The following is a 25,295-nucleotide window of genomic DNA, read 5'->3' as shown; positions in this document are numbered from 1 at the left end:
CATTGATATTTCTAATCTATGCAAATATCTACTCTACGGGGCATCACAAAGACTTCTTTATATCAGGCAGGATGCAGATCCCAGGTGCTTTAACTATGCCAGAAGCATAGGCAACATCTCCACCTGCGGTGGCTGCTCACTCCAAGAGCAGCTGGGTGAGGAGAAAGAGGTTGTCTCTCAGTAGGCTCCCATGGAAAGTGCCTTCTGCTAATGTGCCAAGCCCCCCCTACTCCCACCCAAATGGCTCCTGCTGTAGCTGTCATCGAGCATGGAGAGGGGTGGTTTCGTTTGTTTTTTCATGTGCTTTATCACAAATTCTTCTAGAAACTTCCAAATTACAGCAATGACAACACAGTGAAACTCCTACTGACACCTTCAGGTTTCAGTGTTTCACCACCCTCATCATAAAGAATTTTTTCCTTACATCCAGCCTGAACCTCCCCTCTTTCAGTTTAAAAGCATCACCCCTCATCCTATCGCAACAGGCCCTGCTAAAGAGTATCTCCCATCTTTCATATAGGCCCCTTTTAAGAGCTGAAAGGCTGCAATAAGATCCTCCTGGAGTCTTCTCCAGGCTGAAGAACCCCAGCTCTCTCAGCCATTCCTCACAGGAGGGATGCTCCATCCCTCTGATCATTTCTGTGGCCTTCTCTGGACCCTTTCCAACAGGTCCATGTCCTTCCTGTACTGCGCACTCCAGAGCAGGATGGCGGACTGTAGGTGGGACATCATGAGAGCAGAGTAGAGGGGCAGAATCCCCTCCCTTGACCTGCTGGCCATGATCCTTTGGATGCAGCCCAAGATATGAGTGGCTTCCTCTGGGCTGCAAGCACACATTGCCAGGTCATGTCCAACCTGTCATACCATCTTTTTACCCTTCTCCTCTGGGATATTATCACCCTCCATCCCCCAGCCTGCATTGAATCCAGGATCCTGCAGGCATAATTAGCATTTCAGGCTTCCGACAGTAATGATAAAATGGAAAGAAGTTTGAATTTTCTCAATAAATCCTTACTGTTTCACCTGAATATGAACTTTTTTGTACAAGGATTCCCCCTGTCAGTCCCAAGCAATAGCAGAACACAAATGGTCCAGAGATTGTTCGGATGAGTCAGATGGTCTTCCAAATAAAAATGATTTAGGAACACTGCCTTAGAGCCACTGACCAACCCCACAAGTAAGGCTCCTCTCGACCAACAAAACCTAAAAGCTTGGATCATTTTCCCTCTTTGCAATGACAGCACATGAGGCGCAGTTGCCAGAAGCAGGGAGGAATAGTCAATTCAGGACAAATCTCTCAAAAACAGCTATCAAGCAAAAAATCTATAACCTAATATATAATATATACTACAAAATATATAATATATGAAAACACAATATATATTATATATAATATGTATAATATATAATTATATAATATATAAGCCATCTCAATAATTCAATTCTTTGAGTTTTGAGTACTTGTGGATTATGTGTTTGCTGAAGTTTTCTCGGAAGACTTTCCATCATCTTCAAGGAATATCAATCAATCCTGGAGCCTACTCTTAACTAAAAGCCTGGACTGAGAGACGGGTTTCACCTCAAGCTCCAGCAATGGCCAAGAAAGCTCAGGGCTGGAAATGTTTTCACCAAGAGAAGGTTACAAAGGCAACGGGTTCACTGCTAGCAGTCCTGTCACTTGCTTTGCAGCTTCAGCCTTTGGTGATGGATTGGTTTGGTGGTGGTGGTTCTGCAGCTGCCCAGAAGCAGATGGAGTCTGATCACAAGTTCTGCATTGAAGACAGATTTGTCATGTACGTAAACACGAGTCAAATACGTAGGCCCTGAGTGGGTGAGTCTAATGCCTACCTCACCATCACAGGTAATTGCATCATGATCAAACCTAATCCTAAAAGCAGCCAGTCTCAATTTCAAATCCGTTTGCTTACCAAAAGTGAACACAGAAATACACAACCTCCCCATCTGGCCATCTAATCACACTTTAGACTAAGTCTTTCTCCACCACTTGGTTCAGAAGAGTCCTCCACCACACTGCTTCAAACATGAGATTTACTGCATCTACCTAGAATTGCACAGTTGAAGGTTTCCTGCCATCACATCACCAACATCACATCATCACAGCAAAGCGATTCCACACTTCAGGAAGCAAACAAGCAAAAAACTTAACAGGCTATTCTGTACCTGAGATCCATCAGGGAGCTGCTGGGTTTGCTACAGACACTTAAAGAAACACAAGGGGCACTTATAAGACTGCAGCTTATGTTATCAATCACTTTCAGAGAGAAACCCAATTCAGCAGCCACTCCAACTGAGTGTCGTGAAGTGCAATTGTCACTGAAATGTTTTGTTATTACCAACCTGGGAAGAACAAGCAAATATACCTCTGCAGGTGAGCTGTGAATGAGCAATCAGCACTGCAGGCTGCAGCTTGAAGAGGTAATAGCATCCAAGTAGCTACAATGCTACCTCACACACAGCTAGGCCAGGCTTAGGCTGACAAAAGTGAGCAACAGGCATTCTGACTGCATGTTAAAGGATTCTGAAGGAAAAAGCTATGAGGCTTCCCTCTCCCAACATGTACAAAGCAGGAACACACAGACACAGACAAGCATTGATGTTCAGTCTATTCCCAGGGAAACTGAAGCTTTGTGATGCTTTCAGTCTACTGTTTGGCAAGAATTCTGCACATACAGTAGTCAAGGGACTGCTCGACAGCTGCCACTTGAAGAAGCGAATCTGTCACATCCCACCAAAGTCAATTCTCCAGTGTTCAAAGAAATCCTTTAAAATACATAAACTTCAATATGAAAAATGCAATATAAAGAAAAAGCCACTTTTTTCTCCACTACTTATTTAGCCACACTGACCATGTGCAGGTTTGCAGCAACAGAACACTGTTTTCAGTGCAGATGCTTCCAGCACCCCATAGCCCTCACCCACTTATCCCAGGCTTTACCTTTAGCTGTGCTGATGCAACTCTGCTGTAGACCAGATAAATGAAATAATTCTGGTTAAAAAGCAAACAAGCCCACCCATTTCGGGGTGAGGTGGGCTTGTTTTCTCCCCTTTTTTTTTTACATTCAAACACAGCACAGATGTGCAAAAACCACACAGTGATGTGGTTTACAAGAAATAGCCCCTCAAAATAGCTGCATTGTTACAACTGCAGCACAGGGCTCCGAATAAAAGAGCAATTCCCACTCGAGTTGTTTGCAAAGGTACACCCTGAACATAATTACAGGAATAATGCCCTCTAACAATTTTCCTCCTTTTGTGAAGTGTAAGGGGAAAAAAAATCAGGAGTGGGATGGGCAAACCACAGAAAAGATGTCAAAGTTCACTTTCAGCAAAGCACAGGCAGACATAAGAGTAATACACAAAAGCTGTATATAGAGGTCCTTTGCCTATGGCTTCCTTTTAATCAATTGTAGGTTACAGAAAAGACTATGTTCACCATGGTCCCATTTAAAATTGAACATGTATTTATGGCTCCCTTTTTGTTCCTGCAGTTGGTCATGTATAATCATTCACCGGTATTGCTTCCCCCCCCCAAAACAGATATAATTCAAGAGGTGACTTCTCTAACTTCTCCCCATTTGTGCAATCACCAGGAAAGGAAAGAACCAGATGATACCTAAGCAAATACTGAGTGCCAGAAACGGAGCAACTGCCTGTTCCCTCCCAGCTGTACCACAATAGTGTGAACAGAGGACAAGCACATACCTTGTTACCTCCTGCTGCAGTCGGGAAACACTGGGCACGTAGAACATCACCCCAAAGAAAAGCAAAGGCTCATTGGCAAATTTGTCCAGCTGCTTCTTTAGAGGTTTTTCCAGTTCAACCCAGCGGACTTGCTGGCTCTTGCTAAGAAACCAAAGGCCGAAGTAGTGTGTCTAGATAAAGAAAGCAAAGAGTGTCAGTTTACCTTGTTCAGCTAGATCATACACACACTATCAATGACACAAATGCAAATAAGAACAGATGGCATTGTGTATGTTTTTCCATATGCAAAATCAGAGTAATTTCTTTTCTACTGCCCTTTATTTTTAGGACAATCTTGAAGGCAATGACAAATTAATATTGCAATAAACTTCACGGAGTACTATCTGCCCCTTCCCATCTCTTTCAAGTGCACTTGAAAGAACTCTAGCTGACGTTGTAGCACAGGTTACATAAATGATTTACAGACAGTGCCTGAGTCTTTGTCTTCATTTACACTGAGCCTTGTGAACAGACAGCAAACACTAGGTCTGAATCAAAGCACAAAGACTTCAGGAGACTCTGGATCACTGCAGGCAAAGCACTAGGACTCTTCCAACTATGAAATGCAGAATGCAAACCTACATGCATGTGTCAAAGTGTATTTGCCAATAACAGAACCCAATACAGAACGTGTTTACTTTTTTAATGCATTCACAAGGTTTTCTGATGGATACACTTAAAACATTCAGCACCCAAGTTGTTTGCTCTAGGCTTTTACAGGAATACCTGGTTGAAAACCTCAGCCATTTCCTATCCTGTGTAAATCTGTAGTCACCTCCTGTATAAGCCACACAGGACAGTTGCTGGTGGAGAGCAATTAACAAGGAACAGTGTTCGGAACTGGAGCTTCCAATACGACAAATGGGTAATAAGCAGCCCATCCGTCATGAAGGGTTCTATTGAAAAGCTCTTCAACCACTGCGTTGAATACACCGATGTACTACTGCAGGCAAATGCATCCTGTAACTAAGAGCAAGTACTACAACTACAGATCTGGAGAAAAGGAGAAAAAACGCATTCATATTTAGCAAAGGAACTCATCCCTCGGTTGCTTGGAAATCTGACTGTAGCCCAACTGTGAAGTTTGTTTCAACATCTTCAGTATTTCAGCTGAGAGCATCTGGAGACTTCCAGCAGTGCCTTCAATACACAGTACCACTCTGTACTAAACACTGGAATGAAGACACTGTAGCTGCGAGAGGAACTTCTGCAGGCACCAAGACTTGAAAGTGCGATCATTCCTATTCCTGCTTATTTCTCTCATTTTATTTCAGTATAGTTTCTTGGCATTTAATCCAACTATTCCCTATTCCATAAAGACTTTCCAGAACTTTCCATTGGATTAGATTAAGCCTAAAACACACACAACACTTACTGTGGTGCTATAGCTTAACTTAAGTGGACAACAGTCCTTCCACAGGCAGTCAAAATCCTTTATATATAGCATCACATTTTTAAATGAAGATACTTGAAGAAAGACTAGAAAAACCTCTATTTGCTGTTTTAGCTTTCATCTGAAATGACTTTCAATGCCTCCAGAAAGTTTGGCCTTTAAATCAACCATCAACATTTCACCACCTGGATTTTCCACAAGTTCATGCTTTGATATATAAAGTCTTCAAAAGCAGCAGGCCAATTGTAACCACTACTCTTTGCAAAAGCCCCCATCAACAGCTTGGCCAGAGCAGCGTTTAACTAAGGTGATAACCTAATTCAACTTAATTCCTCAGTTAGGCCTGACAAGCATACAGTGAACAGTGCTCAGCCCTTTCTCTTTGAGCCCACTTTGGTACAGTGAAGCAAGAGCATTCCTTTTTTGAAGAGAATCAATACAATATTTCCTTGTAGAATTTAAAGGTATCTTCAATAAATCCATCAATCCAGGGCACAAATAAACCAAGAGGACAGCATCTCCCATAGGATAAACTTAAACCAAACCTAACCAATTCACTGGTACATGTCTAATCTCCTGTAGCCATCACTGGATAAAAAGTTCTTACTGACAAGCTCCCCATGACACTAGATTAAAATGAAGGTGGGAGGTACAGCAGAGATGGTAAAGGAAAGGAATTCACATGAAGGCAGAAAAAAGCAGTGATTTTACCACCTCATAAGGGAAATCCTTTAACGCAGAAAATCTTTAAAATCACTGCAGGGCTGCTCATCTCAACAAGAAACAGAGCAGAGCTGTGGAAACAGATCTTCCATATGACTGTAAAAAGGTGATTCACATCACCTAGGACCCAAAGTTGCCACGGCAAGTACTTGTAAAAGATCTAGCGACTAAAATGATTTGGAGCCTGAAGACTAAAAGAGTTACTCAAGGGATTATGAGGGTATTGCAATTAAACAGCTCAAAAGAGCACAGGAGGGCAGGAGGACAACAGAAGTTTAGATTTGCTACAGAAAGGCACTTCAGGTACCAAATCCAGAATCCTGAATCACTTCCAAGGGTTAAGAACCGACTGAAAGGAATGCAGTGTTTAAGCTTCTAGACTCCAGCGGACACAGTGGGCTGACCACAGCAGCAGGCATTTCATGCAACTGAAAGATGACTTTTCTTTGAAAGCAGCCTGGAGAGGATCAGGCAACTGGAGGTGAAGCACAGGGGCTGCAGAGCAGCGCTCGAGTCACAAATGCATTTTGGAGAGACCAAACCCACCATAACCAACACAGTTGTGTGACTATCAGCTCCCTGCCACTAGGAACTTCACTTCCTGAGAACATCAGCATTTTTAACAACCCACAGTGGGAAAGGACTTGTGTAGCCACTACATCAAATGCCTGAAAAAATTCTACTCCCTAAGAACATGAGTAATGCCCAAACAAGAACAGAGCAACATGGGATGGAAATGGCTGGACCATCAAGTTCAGTATGCTATCAAGAGGCATGACTGTCTCAAGGGCCTTATGCAACCCGTTTCATGTATTGCTATACACTTCAGCCCACAAAATATTTTCAGAGTACAGATATCCCACAAATTAGATGAAGGAATATAAAATTAGGATCTTTTCCTCAGTCAGTAGCTGATTGAAAACTCAGTTGATTCCAAAAGCTGGTCCATTTGTCCATCTATACAAAGTAAACCATGACTTCAGTATTCATGGAGTAAGCGTCTACACCTATCCCTGGCAGGCTCTGAAGTATCATGGGCTGCTCTAGCAAAGTGGCAAAGAAAGAGAATGATGCTTCCAGTCACAGTTGACAGACTGATGATACACACTGAAGGAAAGCTTTTCTTAGTGCCAAATGTATGCACACACATCCATCTGACACACACAGACTTTCAGTTGCTACTGAACTGCAGTTGGTCTGCTTAATCTGCAATTACACAGAGCTCTGTTAGAAAAGAGTTTACATTCATTTTCCTCTCAAGGTTTAAAAATCTGCCTTACCTACCAAACATGATTCCATAAGTGGCACAAGGAAAGTGGCTTACACTCCTCCAGGACCTGTAGTCCTCTGCTAAAGCAGCAGACAAGAACCAGAGCACCAGCACATCGCAACAACTCTACGGGAAAAGCTGACCCTCAAGATACGGTGAGCCAGGAAAGAAATCTGGATACACGAAACCTGTGCTGAGAAGTCTTCAAAAAGAAGACATTATAGCTGCCACTTCAGAAGGCAACATACTTGCTTGGGACTTAGCTACAGTACCAAACCCAGAACTACCCCTGCCTTTACGTCAGGCAAAACAAGTAGAATTGTCAACAGCAGATGACAGCCATTTACTAAACCAGCAAATCTCATTCAAAGGGATCCAACAAGACAGACTCAGTGTTTATTAAAGCATCTGGTTAAGCAGCCAACTAAATATTTATCCTTGATGAAGAGGCAAAGTTCCAGCTCCTCTGGGCTACAAGCATTAAACCCTGCTATCCCGGGGCTCTCGCACCACTTCCAGCAGCCAAGTGTTCCTAGAAGGTCTCTTGTCCAAGCGCTGCCTGAACCCTATCCCAGCTTTGCTGCAGGACATGTCAAACCAAACCAAGCCAAACTGCAAGGCAAGCTAGCTGCCAAAACCAGGCTTTCAGGAGGACACAGAAAGCAAGGCCAGAACAGCAGCAAATGGCCACCAAAGCAGTCAGCATCTGTCTGAGGTGCTCAGCCTGCTACCATCCTGCAGCACCTCAGTGCTGGAGGTACCGCTGGGAAACAGAGCTTGAAAGAGTAACTTTGGTTGGAGAGGACCTTCTTACCAACCCAACCCCCTTACAACACATCAGCACATTCCATCTTTGAACTTCTTATCATTTTGCAAATTGAATTAAGAGGAACAAAAAGGAGAAAGAGACGTGAAGTCTCGCAACAGAGTTGCACGGATTACTCTGCTATTTCAAGCAGATTCACTTAGTCTCACTCGAAGGGAAAAATGCCATTACATTGGGGAAAAATATCCTTTTTGTAATCTGTGCATACACATAAAACAGTATAAAATGACATTTCCGACTTTGTATTTTCCTCTCTTTCCCTTCCTCCCCTCTTCTCATCTTTACTTTTTACATAACGCTGGCCTAAGAGCTCATTTCGTTGGAAGCAGTAATTGTTCAACTAGGAGACCTGATGCTTTCTAAAGAGCTTTGCTGAAAAGGATAAAACCAGGTTTTACAGTAGTTACATGGCTACACTTTCTACTGACCTACCCCTGAACCCTGACTCAGGCAGGCAGGGAGCTGCATTCCCCAGAGATCAAACAGAAATATGCATAATCCATTAGATACCGTTTTTCAGTCATGTGTATCACAATTGACAGTCCTTCACAACAATGCCTACAGTAATCTCAAGCAGTTCGGCTTTTTAATAGGGGTATGTGGACAGAAGAAGTCATCTTGATGGATGTATTCCTAACACGAAGGTAAAGCATCAATCAAAAATTGATCTTTTCTGTTAAGAGAACACATACGAAGGACATGGAGCTGCTGGAGCAAGTCCAGAGGAGGCCACAAGGATGATCAGGGGCTGCAGCACCTCCTGTATGGAGACAGGCTGAGAATATTGGGGCTGTTCAGCCTGGAGAAGAGAAGCTGCGTGGAGACCTCAGAGCAGCTTCCAGTGTCTGAAGGGGGCTACAAGGATGCTGGAGAGGGACTCTTCATCAGGGACTGCAGCGATAGGACAAGGGGTGATGGCTTCAAACTGAAACAGGGCAAGTTCAGGTTAGATCCAAGGCAGAAGTTCCTCTCTGTGAGGGTGCTGAGGCGCTGGAAAAGGTTGCCCAAAGAAGTGGTAAACGCCCCATCCCCGGCAGTGTTCAAGGCCAGGTTGGACAGAGCCTTGGGTGACATGGTCTAGTGTGAGGCATCCCTGAGCATGGCAGGGGGTTGGAACTGGATGATCTTAAGGTCCTTTCTAACCCTCACTATTCTAGGATTCTATGAAAGAGGTCAGTAATTCTCTTCTCCCCTAAACACTGAAAGCAGCAACGGATGCTACCAGAATCAACCAGAAAAGGAGATTAAAAAAAAAAAAGGCAACAATTTCTGTCAAAAACTGCTCTCCTGTTGAAATCTGAACCTTACAAAATGAGTTCAATGTTGCCAAAACTTTGTTTGGGAAAAAAAAAAAGGCAGGGAGGGTAATGAAAGAAGGGGAAAGTGTTCCAGCAACATCAAAGCATTCTCTTCTGTGTTGTTCAAGTATTTTTCATCTCGAAACACAAACATTTTGTGCTGACATATTTCTTTTTGCATGACACAAATCAGTTTGAAAATGAAAGAAACCAAAGCAATAGAAGAAGCCCGTGGAATTGAACACTGAACAGAACAACTTCCTTTGCTGCTCTACTGCCCAATCTCTTTTCTCTGGAAAATTCTGAAACTTCAGGCTTTGTTCCCAAGTGGAAAAAAAACACATTCCAAAATCAAAACATGCTTTGTGGAAAAGAATGCTGACCCACATGGCACTGCTGTTCACAAACACAGGTGAAGCTCCAGAGAGAGCCATTAGGCCCCAGACTTCTACTCCACCAAGCAGATACGGATTCAAACAGGGGCAGTTCAGGTTAGATCCAAGGCAGAAGTTCTTTACTGTGAGGGTGGTGAGGCACTGGAATGGATTGCTCAAGGAAGTTGTGAATGTTCCATCCCTGGAGGTGTTCAAGACCAGGTTGGACAGAGCCTTGGGTGACATAGTTTGGTGTGAGCTGTCCCTGCCCAAGGGAGAGGGGTTGGAACTGGATGATCTTAAGGTCCTTTCCAACCCAAATCATTTCATGTTTCTATAAGCCCACAAGGAATAAGAGGAGAACCACATCATTCATTTAACTCCTTTTTGCACTGAAGGGAAGGACCTGACCTCTCTGTGAGGACACCCTAAAGCAGCACCAATAGAAGAAAAAGAATAAAAACAAAGGAAAACAAGGAATTTCTGGGAAATGCTCATCCCTAGAAGGGAAGGGGGAAGATTATTCTACCAAAATCTACATAAAATCCAAGGAAGAAAAATCATCATGCAATATTCAGACTCTGCCCTGTTCCTGACTACTCACACACAGAGTGAGATTCTTTTCTCATTCTTTATCATTACTGATGTACAAAAAGGGATTTTTGTTTGGTTTTCATCTGCACTAGTTATTTGTATGCCAGGCTCCAGCTGCCAGCATTACCATGAATGTCTTTCATTTGTTGCTCCATTGCTGTGGAACAACAAACGTAAGACACTTCAAGGTTACCTAGTTGATTCTATGACGATTAGATTTCCCAGCTGTGCATAGAGAAAGCACCAGCCAGGACAGTCATGATAATGCAGCAACTTCCAAGCGGGGTTTTTAACTTGTGATTTGCAAAAGCCTAGAAGTATGCAGGATGCATGTAAGGAGTCCATAGAAAGTGAGATAACACAGTTCATTTGTGCCATACATGTTGGAGAGAGATTTCTATAAAACATCTCAACGCTCAGAATAACACCGAACTCTACAGCGAGAAGCAGACAATAAAGGATTTCAGTCTTTAAGAAAGTAAGACTGAGTTATTCACCCTTTTCAGAAGCATTGGAAATGTAAAAGCAGCCTTTCAGAGTTTCAGATGTGAAATATTTCAATTAAACAAAATGAAGGAAAAAACCACCATCCTCAAACTATTATAAGTTGCCTTGGGGTTAACACAACTGTTGCTTCTCTCTGAAACAAGAATAGGAAGGTGGACACTTAAAAGCCAGTGATTTCCCTCCCACTGGCATAATTCAGTCACCAGCGCTGGTGAAACCAGGGTTAGGTTCAGTCAAAACTTATTGTAACTCAGCCATTGGCATCCCAGTTCAACAAGTAACACCCATCGCTTTCTAAGAGAAGAAGAAAGCTCATCTTCACACTACAAGAGCTCTCAGAGCTCTGATGAATGAGCAGCAGCAAATAACCCCAAGTGCTGTTCTGCCTTCAGTTTTCATGCAGCCAGAGTATGCTTGCCCAAGCTCCAGCTCCGAGAATACCACGACTGGAACAAACAGCTTGCCCAACTGGGATCAAAACATGTCAGATTATACACAGTGACACACGGTCTTTCCCAAGATTCTCTTACCTCACGTAACTCCAGCCTCTGAGCAACAGCTTCCAAGCACTCCTGCCCCGTGCTCTCCACGGAGAGGGTGCACTCGATCACATTGCTGTCCAGCAGACGGATCCTTGTCACAAAGCAGTTCTTGCTCAGGACGTTGTAGCGCCTGGTCCGTCGCAGCTTCAGCCCGAAAGGCATGGCTGCTGGCCTGGAAGGCAGCCCCTTCCCTGTGCTCTTCCCAGAGTTATCAGCACCCTTGTCGACTCGCCTTGAAGGCTTCTTCAAGTGCCACGACTCTCCTCCAGAAATAGAGGTAGCTGTCCATTCCCAGGGAGAGCTTCAAGGGATTCCTGCAACAGACATACAAATCCGTAGAGTTAAGTGTGAAACAAGATGTTCCCAAAGTTCAGTGCAAAAAAGCTTAAAGGAAAAGAGTCACATTTTAAGCCATAAACTAAACACCTCCATGCACAGGACTGCCAGGCACTTGCACCTCCCAGAAGAACACCTCATACAACACGTCTTTCAAAACTCTCTTTTGGCACTGAATGCAAAGCACAGATTTAATTGCAAAGCCCTTCTTTGAGAAGCTCAGAACAAACAGCAACTCTTCAGGGCAGGCATCCAGAGGTGCTAACTCTCCCACCATTACCCCCACCACAGGGGTCCATAACATAATCTTCAAGTTAAGTTTTGGTGCCCTCGGGCCAGCTTTGAAAGCTAGCTTAAAAAAGAGAAGGAACAGAGGCATTTAAAAGAGGTGTGATTCTGAAAGAAGAAAGGCTGGCTGCAGCCAGCAGGAAACGCACCTCTGAAAAAATAAACCCCCAAGTATGCATGTGAAAGGCAAGAAGCATCCAAGCCATTTCAGAGAAGGCTCCTCTGATGCAATCCCTGACATGTTGCTCACTTCCAGCTCCAAAGCAATTCTGTATTCCACCCTTTCAGGTGGAATGAGTAACTGCAGGAAGACAACTGTCAGACACCTTGATAACACTCCATGAGAGGGAGAGAACACATACTCTAGACACTGGTTCTAATGACTACTGATATTTATCAGGGACACATGCAACTGTGAAGCCAAAATACAAAGTAGACAGAAGAAGCAGAGATACCGAAAAAAGGACATTTAGTGGATCTGTGAGATCCACTTCTCTCTCAAAGCTTAGTTAGGAGCAGGTCCAAGCTAAACCAAACCAAAGCATTTACAGCTTTAAAATGTCACTTTTCACGTGCAGAGAGGCATGGAGTAAAAAGCAAACTACTTGCTACCAAGCCTTCCTGCTTCCATTTGAATATTCTGGAGCAAGAAGTGAAGGGACATGAAAGCTGGCATTTAAAAGTCCATTCCTTGTAACAAATAGTACTGCAAACAGAAGCTACCTCCCATTTCCTTGCTGCTTAGGAGAAGGCCTGGAGAGCATTGCCAGCAGAGTAGGCATCATTTAGCCCAGTGTGACGTTTCAAACAGATATTAGTACATTGCTTGCGTGTATCATCTGGCAGAGAACTGCATGACTCGGTTATTTTCACTTTTTACTGCATGTAGTTGCTATGGAGATCATTAAAAGCAGCCCAACTGACTACAGGGATTATCGTTATACTAGAAACAGAACCATCACGTATTTGAGTCAGTGTATTTTCCAAAGCCAGTATATCCCCATGCTTATTAGGGGGTTAAAGCAACACAAAAACAAACCCCAAAACACAGAAACAGAAAACCACAAGCAACCCTCTCACTTAGGTGTGTGACTACCCTGGTAGCCTACTAGCTTCACCAGAGCAAAGCCTAGAGACTTTGAGAAGGGGCTTTGCTATTTGACTGAAGTGCAAACAAACCTATCACATTAGCTCCTGTAGTTTAATCTCCCATTCTAACTTTCATGGGGTCAGAAATAATGTATTATTTTCATAGGACTGCATGAGAGAGCTGTTATACCTTGCATCTCTAACATCAGAAGCCGGCCAAGACACATGAATACATCTTCACAACAACCTGGTGACCCATGACTCAAACAAGAGGAACTGAAACAAACATTAGCCAGCTTGTCCAACATCACTCAGGAGGATGGCAGCAGAGCCGGGTACTAAAACACACAGGCCAAGCTACTGCTTTAACCCCATGTCAACTATTTGGCAATTATCTTGCCGACAAACGTATCCAAAACTGCAGCATGAGGTTGAAAAGTGGGAAGTATGGAAGGAAATTACAGAGAAGGAAGGGTGTGGAGGACTACATCTTATCAAGAACAGCATTTGTGTTCAGTCTCTGGCTTTGCAGATTATTCTAAGCCAGACACATGGGGAGTTTTAGCTAGCCTGAAAATAACCCCTTCCCTTTCATTACTGTTAGCTGCACACATCTCTTTGCAGAGTATGAGCCATCCTCTATACAGTAGTTGTACAGTTAGTAGCAGCCTAAAGATGTTCTTCACTGTGAGGATGGTAAGGCACTGGAACAGGTTACCCAAAGAAGTGATGAATGCTCCATCCCTAGCAGTGTTCAAGGCCAGGTTGGATGGTTGACATGGTCTAGTGTGAGGTGTCCCTGCCCATGGCAGGGGGGTTGGAACTAGATGATCTTAAGGCCCTTTCCAACCCAAACCATTCTATGATTCTAAGAAATCAATGTCAGTTTACAAGAAGTCAATGTGATTGGCCTTGCTGACCAGGCACATGGAACACTACAGCTTTCTGAGGATAAGCAGTCCCAGAAGACATGTGTGCAAACATGCTGTTCTGGAATAAACCCACTAATTCTTGTACAATGGCAATGTTGACATGGATTGCAAATGAATTACTCTATCATAAACAAGGATATTTGCCTCCCTTTTCCAAAAGCAGTAAAGTATCAGGCGTTTTCCTTTAACTCTGCTGAAGGTGATGAGTCAGGCATACAGATTTGATAACAATGCACTTCGGGCCACAGGGTTTGGGGTACTTTTTCACTTCACTTAAATACACATGAATGCCTGATGACAGCTGTTCGGTACAACTTGTCACACTTAGTTTGCACTTAAAGAATGAATCAAGACAGCTCGAAATGGCTCCGATCAGCCCAGCCTGTAGCAACGATTAATTTTCAATCCAATGCACATGTCTAACTTTCCTGTTTACACTTCTTCTGGATGACCAACTTCCCATTTGGGTTTTCTGGTAAGCTTCCTAAAGAAGATCTCAAAGGCCCTGGTTACACACAGGTTCCTAAAGCAAACAGTGGTTTTTGTTTGTATAATCTTAAAAGCATCAGGAGCATCCATTTTTACTCAGTTATTTTGCAGACAACTGAGAAAAGAAGATGATGACAAGAAACAGAAGGGTTTGGTCTTTCAAGTGAAGGATTATTCCATTACAGGATCTCCTTTCCTGGCTAAAGGATTGCCGAAGAGCGGCAATGTCCCCAGCCAAGCTAACCAACTATGAAGGCGTCCACAACATTTCTCAAACTCACACTTTCACTTAAAACCAAATAAAACCAGTGAAACTAAAGCAAGCCTCCAAACGGCTCATCAAATAAACATGAACTTATTCTAATTCTAAAAAAGGATTTATTTCAAGTGTGAAAGACATCAAGATGACAACTTTTAAGCTGATACCTTCTATTTAAGGATTTGTTTTTCTGAAGAGAAACTAGACTGAGCTCTTTACAAACTTGGGTTTTTTTTCCTTTAATCTTTTTGTTCCATGTTTTGATTATTTTGGATACTTTCTTCTACTGCTAGAAAGCAGCTTAAGGATGGAGCCCGATACAAAACATCTACATTTCAGCTCAAGACAAGCTTACCTATCTCACTCTACTTCATGATGTAATGGAAGCCTTACCAGCATACTGCCTGGGCAAAGGCAGCAGATATGGATGTATGATCTATCCAGTGGCAGTTCAGTCTCTCGTAACATCGCTGCATCTTGCAAGAGAAGAGAGAAGAAATCACAGAATCATAGTTTGGGCTGTGTTGGATGGGACCTTTAAAGCTCATCCAGTTCCAACCCTCTGCCACGGGCAGGGACACCTTCCACTAGAGCAGGTTGCTCCATGCCCCATCCAACCTGGCCTTAAACACTGCCAGGGATGGGGCAGCCACAGCTCCTCTGGGCACCCTGTGCCAGCACCTCAGCACCCTTACAGGCAAGAACTTCCTAATATCTAATCTAAATCTCCCCTCTTTTGGCTTAAAGCCACCGAGTACTTGTGCAAGAAGTCCTTCCCTGGACAAAAGAGTTTTCAGTTGGTACCACTCCCCCATCGCTCAGCAACAGAATACAGTTATTCACACAAGCAGAGGTAAGAAAACACACTCATCTTGTATAACAAAGATTATCTCCCAAGCACAACCTGGGCACCAAACTGAAACACCTCCAAGCTGCAGATGGCACAGCTGTAATGGTTTGGGCAGGAAAAGGCTAATCATGACCTGGAGCAATAACACTACCTATCAGCAACCAGCCTAATCATGACCAGTGCAATAGCACTACCTATCAGCAGAGCCAGCTCTGCAAGAAGAACTAGGTCAGATTCACACTGTGATATGTAACACAGAATTAGTTCTGATTTTTAAGAACATTTACTTAGTTTCTGTATGAAATACAAAACCTCCTTATGGATTTAAATTTCCTTACGCAGATAAAGATGTGTGCCTTTCCAAACCAGTATTTTTCTTTCCTTTATGAGACATTACAGTGAAACCAGGTCAAACCACTAGCACACACAAAGCAAACCGATGAATGTCTTATGACTTTTCCAAACCTAAAACCAAAGAAGGTAGAAACAGGAAAAATTCTTCCTTCATTCCCCCAAAGCCAGCTGGGGCTGGCCAGATGTTAGTAGTTTTAATAGACAGACTGGGGGAGCAAGGGAAGCCACTATGTGTTTCAGAAGGAGGAGGCCATGGCGCAGAAGCTGCTTTGTGTGGCGAAGGGCACTGCTCCAATCACAGGGCACTCTCCTGCTTCCTTAAACTTCTTTAAAGGCCAGAAGAGAGAAAGACTTCTTCTCTCAGGACGTTTCCAAGTACACGACTTGCTCTTTGTTACAGAGTTAATACATTGAACCACGTTGAAAGGAGCATCCGATAGGAAAGGCGCTGAAAGCAGAATGCTTGCTCTCACTTCATTTGCTTCTGTGGGTAATTTCTGAAACTCCAGGAAGACAGTGATTACTGTCAAACTGCAGCCTGTATTTACCAACAGCACATGGCAGCCCTCCAGCATTCCAAGACTGCAGGAGCAGCAGCACACCTAACAGAAGTATGTAACCCTGGGCTGGGCCTGAGACCACAGCATGTGATGCAAGCGGCAAGGGATGTGCTAGCCTACAGTTTTAGGGAAGAGTAACAGCGTGCAGGAGACAGGGAGTCTGGCACAACCCATCTCCATCTAGCCGAGTTCTGTCTAGAGGAGGAGATCTCTCTCTGTGGAATAGCTTTCTCTGCCTTTACTGCTCTCATGTGAGAGTTTCATGCAGGTAGAGCATGGTGTGGCGTATTTCTGTGCCTGGCGAGGTGTCCGCATCCCACCCAGTTATGAGTGGAATTCCCATAAAGCTTGGTAAACCCCCAGGAGCCAAATCCATCTCTGGAGAGATTAAAGGGGGTTTTAACCCTTACATTATACAAGCCTTCTGCTGCAAGGCCACTGTTTTCAACTACTTGCTTATATAGTCCCTGACAAGACATGGACCTCATCTTCAGGCATTTAAATCTGCGGGAGATTTAGGTATTACCCTAATCCATCTAGTAATAAACCCAATACTTGTGTACACGAATAGATGCCAAGGGCTCTCTAAGACATACAAAGTAGAAGATGACTGCTACTGCTGCTACCACTGTGCACCATCAGACACCAGTACACAGTGGACAAAGATTCAAAAATCACACAGTTACAATTCTACTTTCCCAATTCCATCACAGCTTTCCCTTCCCAGGAAAATATCCATTTTCCATCAGATCCATCTTTGCTGTAGCAGAGATTTTTTATCAAAGCCACTGTGTGTTTTCACACAGTCATTGTACCTGACTTGGGTCAGATTCTGCTTTTAGTAGCCTAAATAAAATGTCCAGAGAGGTTTCAATGAAGTCAAAAGAAACACTTCAGTTTGGGACAGTTAAAATTCTACCCTTTCTTCCCTTTTGTCACAATACCTCCAAGAGTATGTACTCACTGACTCTGAAGTGCATAAATGTTAGTAGGTGCACCTCTGTTATTCCCTTCTCACACGCTAAAGCACCGTTCTTTCTGTGAAAACACCATTCTTGTGCATCCACAGAACTACGGAGTTGCGTGGACACATCTATCAGGCAAACAAACACCCATTACTCTTCAGCATCAAGGTCCACATGTAACAAGCATTTTTGTGGATCTAAGTATCCCAACAGCCTCTATTACAGAAAAGATGTGAACTTCCCAAACACAGATGAGAGCCTTATCCATAATTTCCTTACTCCTCACTCCAGAATACCCTCAACAGGTCTTTCTAACTACTTATGAAGGATTCTTTGAGTTAGTGTAAGCATTCAAGTTAGGAGTAACATAACTAAATGACACTGGGGGTGCCATTGCAGTCAGTTTTAGTCCACAACAACGTGAGTAATGAAGCTGGAGTTTTTACCATTCACCTGAACACCTTGTGTTCTAAAGCCAAAAACCCCCAATGAAGTGAAATGCCAGACCCCAGCAGTTTTCCTTCGAGTAGGAAAAGCTGCCTGCCTGCCCATGCCAAGTGTCTGCAGCAGCTCCACCTCTCCGCCATGGCAGGTTTTAGATCACCAGGGTACAGCAGTTAACTATTTACAACCTCACACCTTGGCTATGTTACTGCAAGACCTCAAACTAGAAACAGCCAAGAGTGATTGGTGCCTGGATGGCACCGGACCAAGGATGCAGTTTTGCCCCTGAGGCATTCTCATCTAGGAGCTCCCTACTGCCAGGAATGAGAGGAAACTCCTGCTCTCTTCCCCACTTTACATCTCTAACTCAGTAAAATGGGATCCTTTCAGCTTGGTTAGTGTGCTTAAACAGCTCACGGTGGAGCCCAGCATGAGCAGCTCACCTGGCACAGGGGAGAGAGCAGAACCACACACCTCAGAGGAGGAAGAATAAGAGCAGTGCTGCATTCATTGACAGCAGCTGGTCAGGTCAGCTGGGCAAGTTCTGAACTCACAGCCCAAGGCAGGCTCCTGGGCTCAGCAGGTGAAGGAGCTTCCTAGAACATAATCCCATTCTTCCTCTACGGCAAAGCTATGGTAGAATAAAAGTCTAAGAATAAAATGTGAAGTAGCCAGCTGATTTAGATAGCACTTTTTTTACCCAAAATAAAGCAATTCATTCTGTAATTGAATGCCCCTAAGAAAAGTTATTATTACAGACTCTGGATGGGCTGTATCTTCAACATGGACAAACCATTCGGAAGAAGAGAAGTCAGACCAACACTGGTATCTGGGCACATCCTTCTTTCAGGCTTGGTACTACACCAGCTGTCTAAGAAAGGCACCAAAAGCACAAGTTCCTGCACCCTAAATTTTCACTAAATACTTCTTAGCAATCAAATATCATGGAAACTTAACTGTTACTGTAAGGGTCAACTATTTTACATCAGTTATATACAGATGACTTAAAACCTCTCAGGAGAGTTGACTGGATTCTTCACTTTGTGTCCCTATATTACCCCCCTGGCTACAATCAGTAGCAACATCGTATCAGTGCCATTTACTTTTCCTTTCAGCTAGTCATCTCTGTGACAGTTTTCAGCTCCTTCAGACTTGTTTGAGCTACAGTGATTGGAAGAGATTACATTTCCTGCTAAATGTGATTGATAGCCATATAAAACCATTATAAAATAGTGACAGATATGCTTAGTTAAAACCACAGAAAAACTCCTTACACTGTGTTTTCATTAGTCTCTCATGTTACAAAGACATGAGTAAAACTTAAGTTCTGAACACAGGATAACATGAAGAAGCAATAGCTCTAACAGAGGCAAGTGTTAAGAGTAAAATCATACACCCCAGTGCATTCACACTAGTTAAACACCCACCAGCTGGTGCTGGTTATTCTTTGATTTCAACCAATGGGATAAAAAGTTTGTCAAAAATGAAGACAACAGAAGTTCAAACATCACCTATCCTGCTTTAATGAAAAAGAAATAGCTGTTCTCAAGCATGCAGTTCATGCAGTGCTGCCCTCACATGAGACCCTGCTGGGTAATACGGTCCCAGCGAAATATGGTCCTATGCATTTAATAAAGGTGTGCTATTCTGCTCCTGCCTTTCTTCTGATGCGAATGTGGCTTATACATGCGAGTCTCTACAACTTCTGCTCCAACAGTGGGCATGCCTGTGTACCTCTCACTGTGGTTTGCTTCTTTTCATATACATATTTTGGAAAATTATAGTCTTTAAAATGAACTGAAATTGGGAAAACATGAGTTAGAACTACAGATTGCTAAAATGCATCATCCTGCCCTTAACTCTAAAGACTGCACAAGTCTAAAAGGTACCTACCTTATTTAAGGAAGTTCCAACATATTGGCATTCCTTGACCCACAGGGAAAGAAAATGTTTCCTTAACAAATTTGTCTTGTAAAGCCCAAAGAATCACACATGTAACTGAGGGAGAAGGGAAAAATCAGCAGGAAGCACTCAACTTGCAGCATATCAAATGTCAACAGCATGACTGCTCCAACTCTACCATTTTCCTTATGGATGCAGTGCTACTCTCACTGATGTCAGTAACCAGACTGGCACCAAATGAAGTGAGACCCATACCTGCAGGCTTATAGTAACAATAAAATCTTACCCAGTTTCTGGAAGTTCAGAGCAATGGCGTACATTCCCAAGAGAGGCTCACTTAATCCCATACAGGTATTCATGACTGAATCAGGATAATGCAATGGAAGAAGTATTGCTTCAGGTAAGCGAGTGTGATGGGATGGAGGAGAAAGGAAGTGGGGGGAATAACACAGTAAAAGTATGCACACTGTACATCCTAACTCACAACTGAGCACATTTAGTTACATAAGTAGATATTTCATCCACAATCATAACATGAACTTCTGCACTTGCATGGAAAAAAGCCTCTCCATGACTCAATGCATTAAAACATCGATGCTACAAAATGCTGCTACAAAATGGAAATAATTCCTTCAAGGAGGATTATATCGTGTGCACATGCATGAAGAAAGTAACCCTGTTATCTTTACTGAATATAGGCCTTGATGTAAATCACAGAGCCATGGTCTATGAATAACCGCGTTTGTTTCGACAGCAAAACACCTCATCTAAAATACAGAATAGCTGCCGGAAATGAGCTAACAGGACTTTTCTTTCTGTAGTAAGGGATTATTTTCCAGTGCCCACTGTGTGGGCTTAAACACCAGCCTGAAAGAGTCAAAATACTGAGAAGAAAGATTTATGGCTAAAGGCAGGGTTGGGGGGGGGGAACCTGCTTTGAAGCGACTGACTCCTTTGACTGGTGCCTCAGAACCACAGGGCTACAAAGGGACCCCTCTGTGAGCAGCCCTTGGTGCTCTTCCTTCATCTCTGCTGCAGATCGCACTGATAAACAAGATTTGAACACAATTACCTGGTATCAGGGAGTTGGACAGCAGATAGGAGTTATTATTAACAACAGATGGCCTGTTTTTGCCTAAGAACTTTCAACAAGGAAACTCTTACGCCTCAAATACTACTCAAGCTATCAATGGGAATCCTTCAACACTAGTATGTTTTCCAAAAGTTTTCAAAGGAGTTTGGGAGGCAAATTACACATATAATTCCACAGCATTCCAATAAGTGCTGCTAGCTGCACTGACAGAGGAAGGACCTGTACAAACTCTGATTCCATATTGTTTCATTGTAAAAAGGTGTGATTTTTCTTTTTTACTTATAACAGCACTATAATTGATAGGTTTAGATTGGCTTCTTTCCTCTAACATACTATTTGTCATTAATTCTCCTCAAGAGAACAGCTTTGCACCGAAGGCTAGTAAAACTGTTAGTTTTGGAGTACAAAATACAAGTTGCAGCTTTCTACACAAGATCACTGTAATAAATTGTAAAACCTGTGGCATGCCATTCTCTGCTCAGCTTTCAGAACAGTGCTTCAATAAACTCTTTGCCACCATTCCCTGGACAAATTACTCACCCTTTTCATATGATGATAGCTTCATTTGGAGTCATACTTGACGTTATCAGCTTTTAATGAGATTACAGCCCAATTCTTGTTAGCCGACTCTATGAGAGAAGGCAGCTGCTTTGTAACACTTCAGAGGGAAAAAAAGCTTTGCAGAAAGTTTTACTTCAGCCATGAGTCGAAAGGAAAATTTTCTTTAAAATAAAAGAGCTTTATTCTCTGTTCACACTAATCCATTTTTATGTTAGCATTGTAGCATGACTAGAACGCAAAGACCAAAACTGACTTGTAAGTTGTGACCCTCCCTAGCTCACAGAATAGACTTTGTATATTGAAATGGAGAGACAGAAGCACTAACATCTAACATGACCATTTCACGGGTTTCCTCTTCTTTACAAGCAATTCAGATTTAAACCACACAGTTTAGCCTGGCTTTCAGTTCTCATATGGAAAAAAGAAACCTCCATCTAAACACAACTTGCACAAAATCAAAACATCTTCTGTATGACCACAGGTAGGTGTATTTATTGTACATGTATATCAAAAGTGGCACAAATAGGCCTTTGATCCACCGTAGTGGCCACTGAAGTTCTACTGAATGCAGACAAATACGAATATCGGACAGATTACTTAAGTTTATTTTCTTACAAGTACAAAACCTAAACACTGGGACAGAAGAAGGTGGAGTAAAATAAAAATGGTTAAATAACCCTGCTGTTTATATGTTCTCTCTTTTGGTATCTTGTATTTGAACATACAGCAGTCTCAGGCGATGAGGTATCCCTAACATTTACACTCAGCATTAACTGCAGTGCAGGGAGAAGCAAGAGAAGAAACAAGGAACAGAAAGCGAGTGCAGCCCTTCCTGTAATTCTGTCTCTGGTTAGCAAGTGGGAAGCGTTTTGTTTCTTTAACTTGAAGCCTGATATACGTATTCCTCTGCAGCTTTATGCGGGCACGGCCAACAGATCACACTCATTCTTAAAGGAGCTCAATGAACAGCACAGCAATCTCAAAGCTAGGAGATGGATAGCAAGAATAGAATCATACAGTCAATGGGGTTGAAAAAGGCCTTTAAGATCAAGTCCAACCTTTACCCCAGCACTGCCAAGGCCACCACTAAACCATGTCACTAAAGGCCTCATGCAAAAGTTGCTGTATGTGATGACAAAAAGGGAGAAGACAAGACCGCACACAATGCTGTCCTACAGCAGTATCTACTGCATGCAAGGCAACAGTACCAGTGGAAGGGAAAAGGGAAGTGCTGCCGCCAAGCCGGCAGGGCACTGCGATTCCATCCGAGCTGTTCAGCACTGCTGAAGTTCATCATTTCCATTTGCAGAGAGAAGGCTCCAAGACAAATGTGCCGAGAATTAACTGCCTTTTCCATAAAATGATTAGCTGTGCTTTTCTGAAAGAGTTACTACGGACCAAAAGGCCACAGGGTAATTATTTACGGCACTGATGCCAGGCATGAATAGACAGATCAAGCCATTCCAAATGCCACATAGAGGAAGGAGCGAGAAACCCCTGCAGTTTGTTGACCATCCCCATGAAGAACACCAGCTCTGCTCTTCCTTCTTGGTACTGATAGACTACAATGGAAATACAAAATCAGACTCAAGACCTTCAGTTTTCCATTTCCAAGTTCACACTTCTCTACTTGACAAGAACAAAAAAGAAGGAATGAAGCCCACCTGCTGAAGACAGCAGGCATTATGAATCATGGAATCAACCAGGCTGGAAAAGCCCTTTAAGCTCATCAAGTCCAACTGTTCCCCAGCACTGCCAAGGCCACCACTAACCCATGGCAGGGACGGTGACTGCAGCCCTGCCCTGGGCAGCCTGTTCCAATGCCTGAGCACCCTCTGGGGAAGGAATTGTTCCTCAGCTCCATTTAAACCTCCCCTGGCACTACTTGAGGACGTTTCCTGTTGTCCCATCACTTGTTACTTGGGAAAAGAGACTGACATGACATTGCCTTGCTTTGGAAAGGTATCCAGCTCAATTCTGACTGCAAGCTATGGGAGCTGTACAAACCACTGTCCTGCATCTCGGCGTAAGGAGAGGTTCTAACCTGCTCTTGTGGGAGGGAGCCTGGAGGCAGCAGAGCCCAGCCTTGACTCTCAAAGAGGGAATAGGATTGCTGGGAAGGAGTTTTAAGTATGCTCATGAAAGAAAGCACAGCTCCTATCTTCCCAGGGCCCCCCCACTGCAGAATACAGGACACTCAGTCCAAAAGTATTTTCAGTGCCTAAATATAACACAGGCATTCACATAGCATAAATAGGAGAATCCTTCTGAAGGGCTATCTTCAAAACAACCTCCATTCTAAGTAAGATTAAAGTTCAAAGTCATATACTGGCATGTCACATTCAGGAAATCCTTGTAAGAGTAATGAATTTATTGTTATTCTACCTGGCTATTTTTATAAAGTTTCTGGAAGCAAGAAACACGTCATGTGCTTAAATAACTACTTGTCTACTTTTGTGTTCCTCTCAGTGACAAGGCAAGAAAATGTAATGGAATACGGTTATATCCTCATGGGATTTCACAGTATCAGTTTTCACTGGCAGCCATGGATTACATACCCCCAAATCACATTTTTTCAGTCTTTCTTCTCAACTTTTGATATATAAACTTGTCAGAGTAAAATATTGCTGGCCCTTAACACTGCAGTTTATGCCAAAAATAATATGAAGCTATTCAAATCACAAAGCCAATTGAAAAATAAATACTTCAAAACATCCAAGCGTAAACATTACGACTGGATCAAGGTAAAAAAGGTTTTATAGGAAAGCTGAGAGGTAAAACACAAACATGAAACCCACACCAAAACAAGCCAAACAACAAACCCTCACAGATAGAAGACTGACAGAAAGGAAGTGTAAAAGGCAGTTCAAGAACCTGCTTCTTTTTGTATTCCTCCTACACCATCAGGTGTTCTGGAAGAGGAAATCAATCATCATTAACTTCCAAATAAAGTGTCACTGGGGACAATTAAAGGCCATTCTATGAAAGGATTTATTCATCTTTCTAACCACATTATCCCATCTGAGCGACTAGCTCCTGCAGGACATGGTGTTAGCTGTTCACAGCTATTGAAAGTGGTAGCCCAGCTGAATCATAAATAACCTGGAGTAACAGAAACTCTTAGAAGTGACAGGCATCTTCAGATCTCAGTGTAGCAAATGCGTGCCAGCATGGGAGATGCAGCATCCTGACACAAGCTACTCACAACAGACAATTCCCAAATCCCTCCTTACTACCTCCAAACGGTCACGCAATCACTTTAACTGGCAGTAGGATGCACGCATTGGCAGACACACATCTTCTGACAGTGACAAGGGCAGCACAAAATCTGCTACTATGCTTTCACAAGGAAATTAAATATATTAGCAGAGCCACAAAGCCAAGTTCATATGCAGATTCCTTCTTTGGGTCACTGGGCTGGACAACACTTTGGCTGCTAAGACTCAAATAGCACCCTCTCCTTACCATGATGTATGAAAGTATTTAGCCTTACAGAAGAAAGTTGGGCTTCTTTAAAGTTAGAGCAATGGGAAAGTTTTTAAGTTAGAAGGGAAAAACTCCATCACTTTGCCAGCATAAAGTGGAGAGAGAGTGGGAGAAGAAGGAAAAAGGCTGGCAAAGATAAGCAAAGAACAAAAAGAAAACATTTCTTCAATGCAGATGGGAAAGTGCAGTAAAAACTTCCCAGCTGTTGGCTGATTTGTCCAAGCTTCAAGTGTTCTGAAGAAGTAAAACAGCGGGTGGCATGAATCCCATGTAACATACAGAATTTAGAAGAGCAGCCTCTTCTCTTAAACTCCGTCACCTATTCAGGCTGCGCTTTTCTCCCACTGCAGTCAAACCCCATTTACCTCTTTTTTGTAGATAACTAGTAAACACCACTG

The 25,295-nt window shown here is 43.0% G+C and overlaps 1 protein-coding gene across 3 annotated transcripts in view; it reads right to left on the bottom strand.

Moving 5' to 3' along the window:
• Positions 1-25,295, bottom strand: part of PTPN14 (protein tyrosine phosphatase non-receptor type 14) — a 122,281-nt gene that overhangs the window by 60,615 nt on the left and 36,371 nt on the right. For all 3 annotated transcript variants that reach the window (XM_062637061.1, XM_062637060.1, XM_062637063.1), the window contains exons 2-3: positions 11,278-11,603; positions 3,724-3,893 (exon numbers count right to left, since the gene is read on the bottom strand). In XM_062637061.1, coding sequence (XP_062493045.1) covers positions 3,724-3,893; positions 11,278-11,451 — 344 coding nt within the window. In that variant the 5' untranslated portion in view covers positions 11,452-11,603. The remainder of the gene's footprint in view (positions 1-3,723; positions 3,894-11,277; positions 11,604-25,295) is intronic.

Source organism: Pezoporus occidentalis, unplaced genomic scaffold (genome assembly GCF_034315485.1).
Source record: "Pezoporus occidentalis ecotype Australia unplaced genomic scaffold, CSIRO_AGI_Poc_V1 ctg50, whole genome shotgun sequence".
Taxonomy (NCBI): domain Eukaryota; kingdom Metazoa; phylum Chordata; class Aves; order Psittaciformes; family Psittacidae; genus Pezoporus; species Pezoporus occidentalis.
Note: the sequence above shows the minus strand (reverse complement) of the source record. Positions and strands in the feature narration are given on the sequence as shown.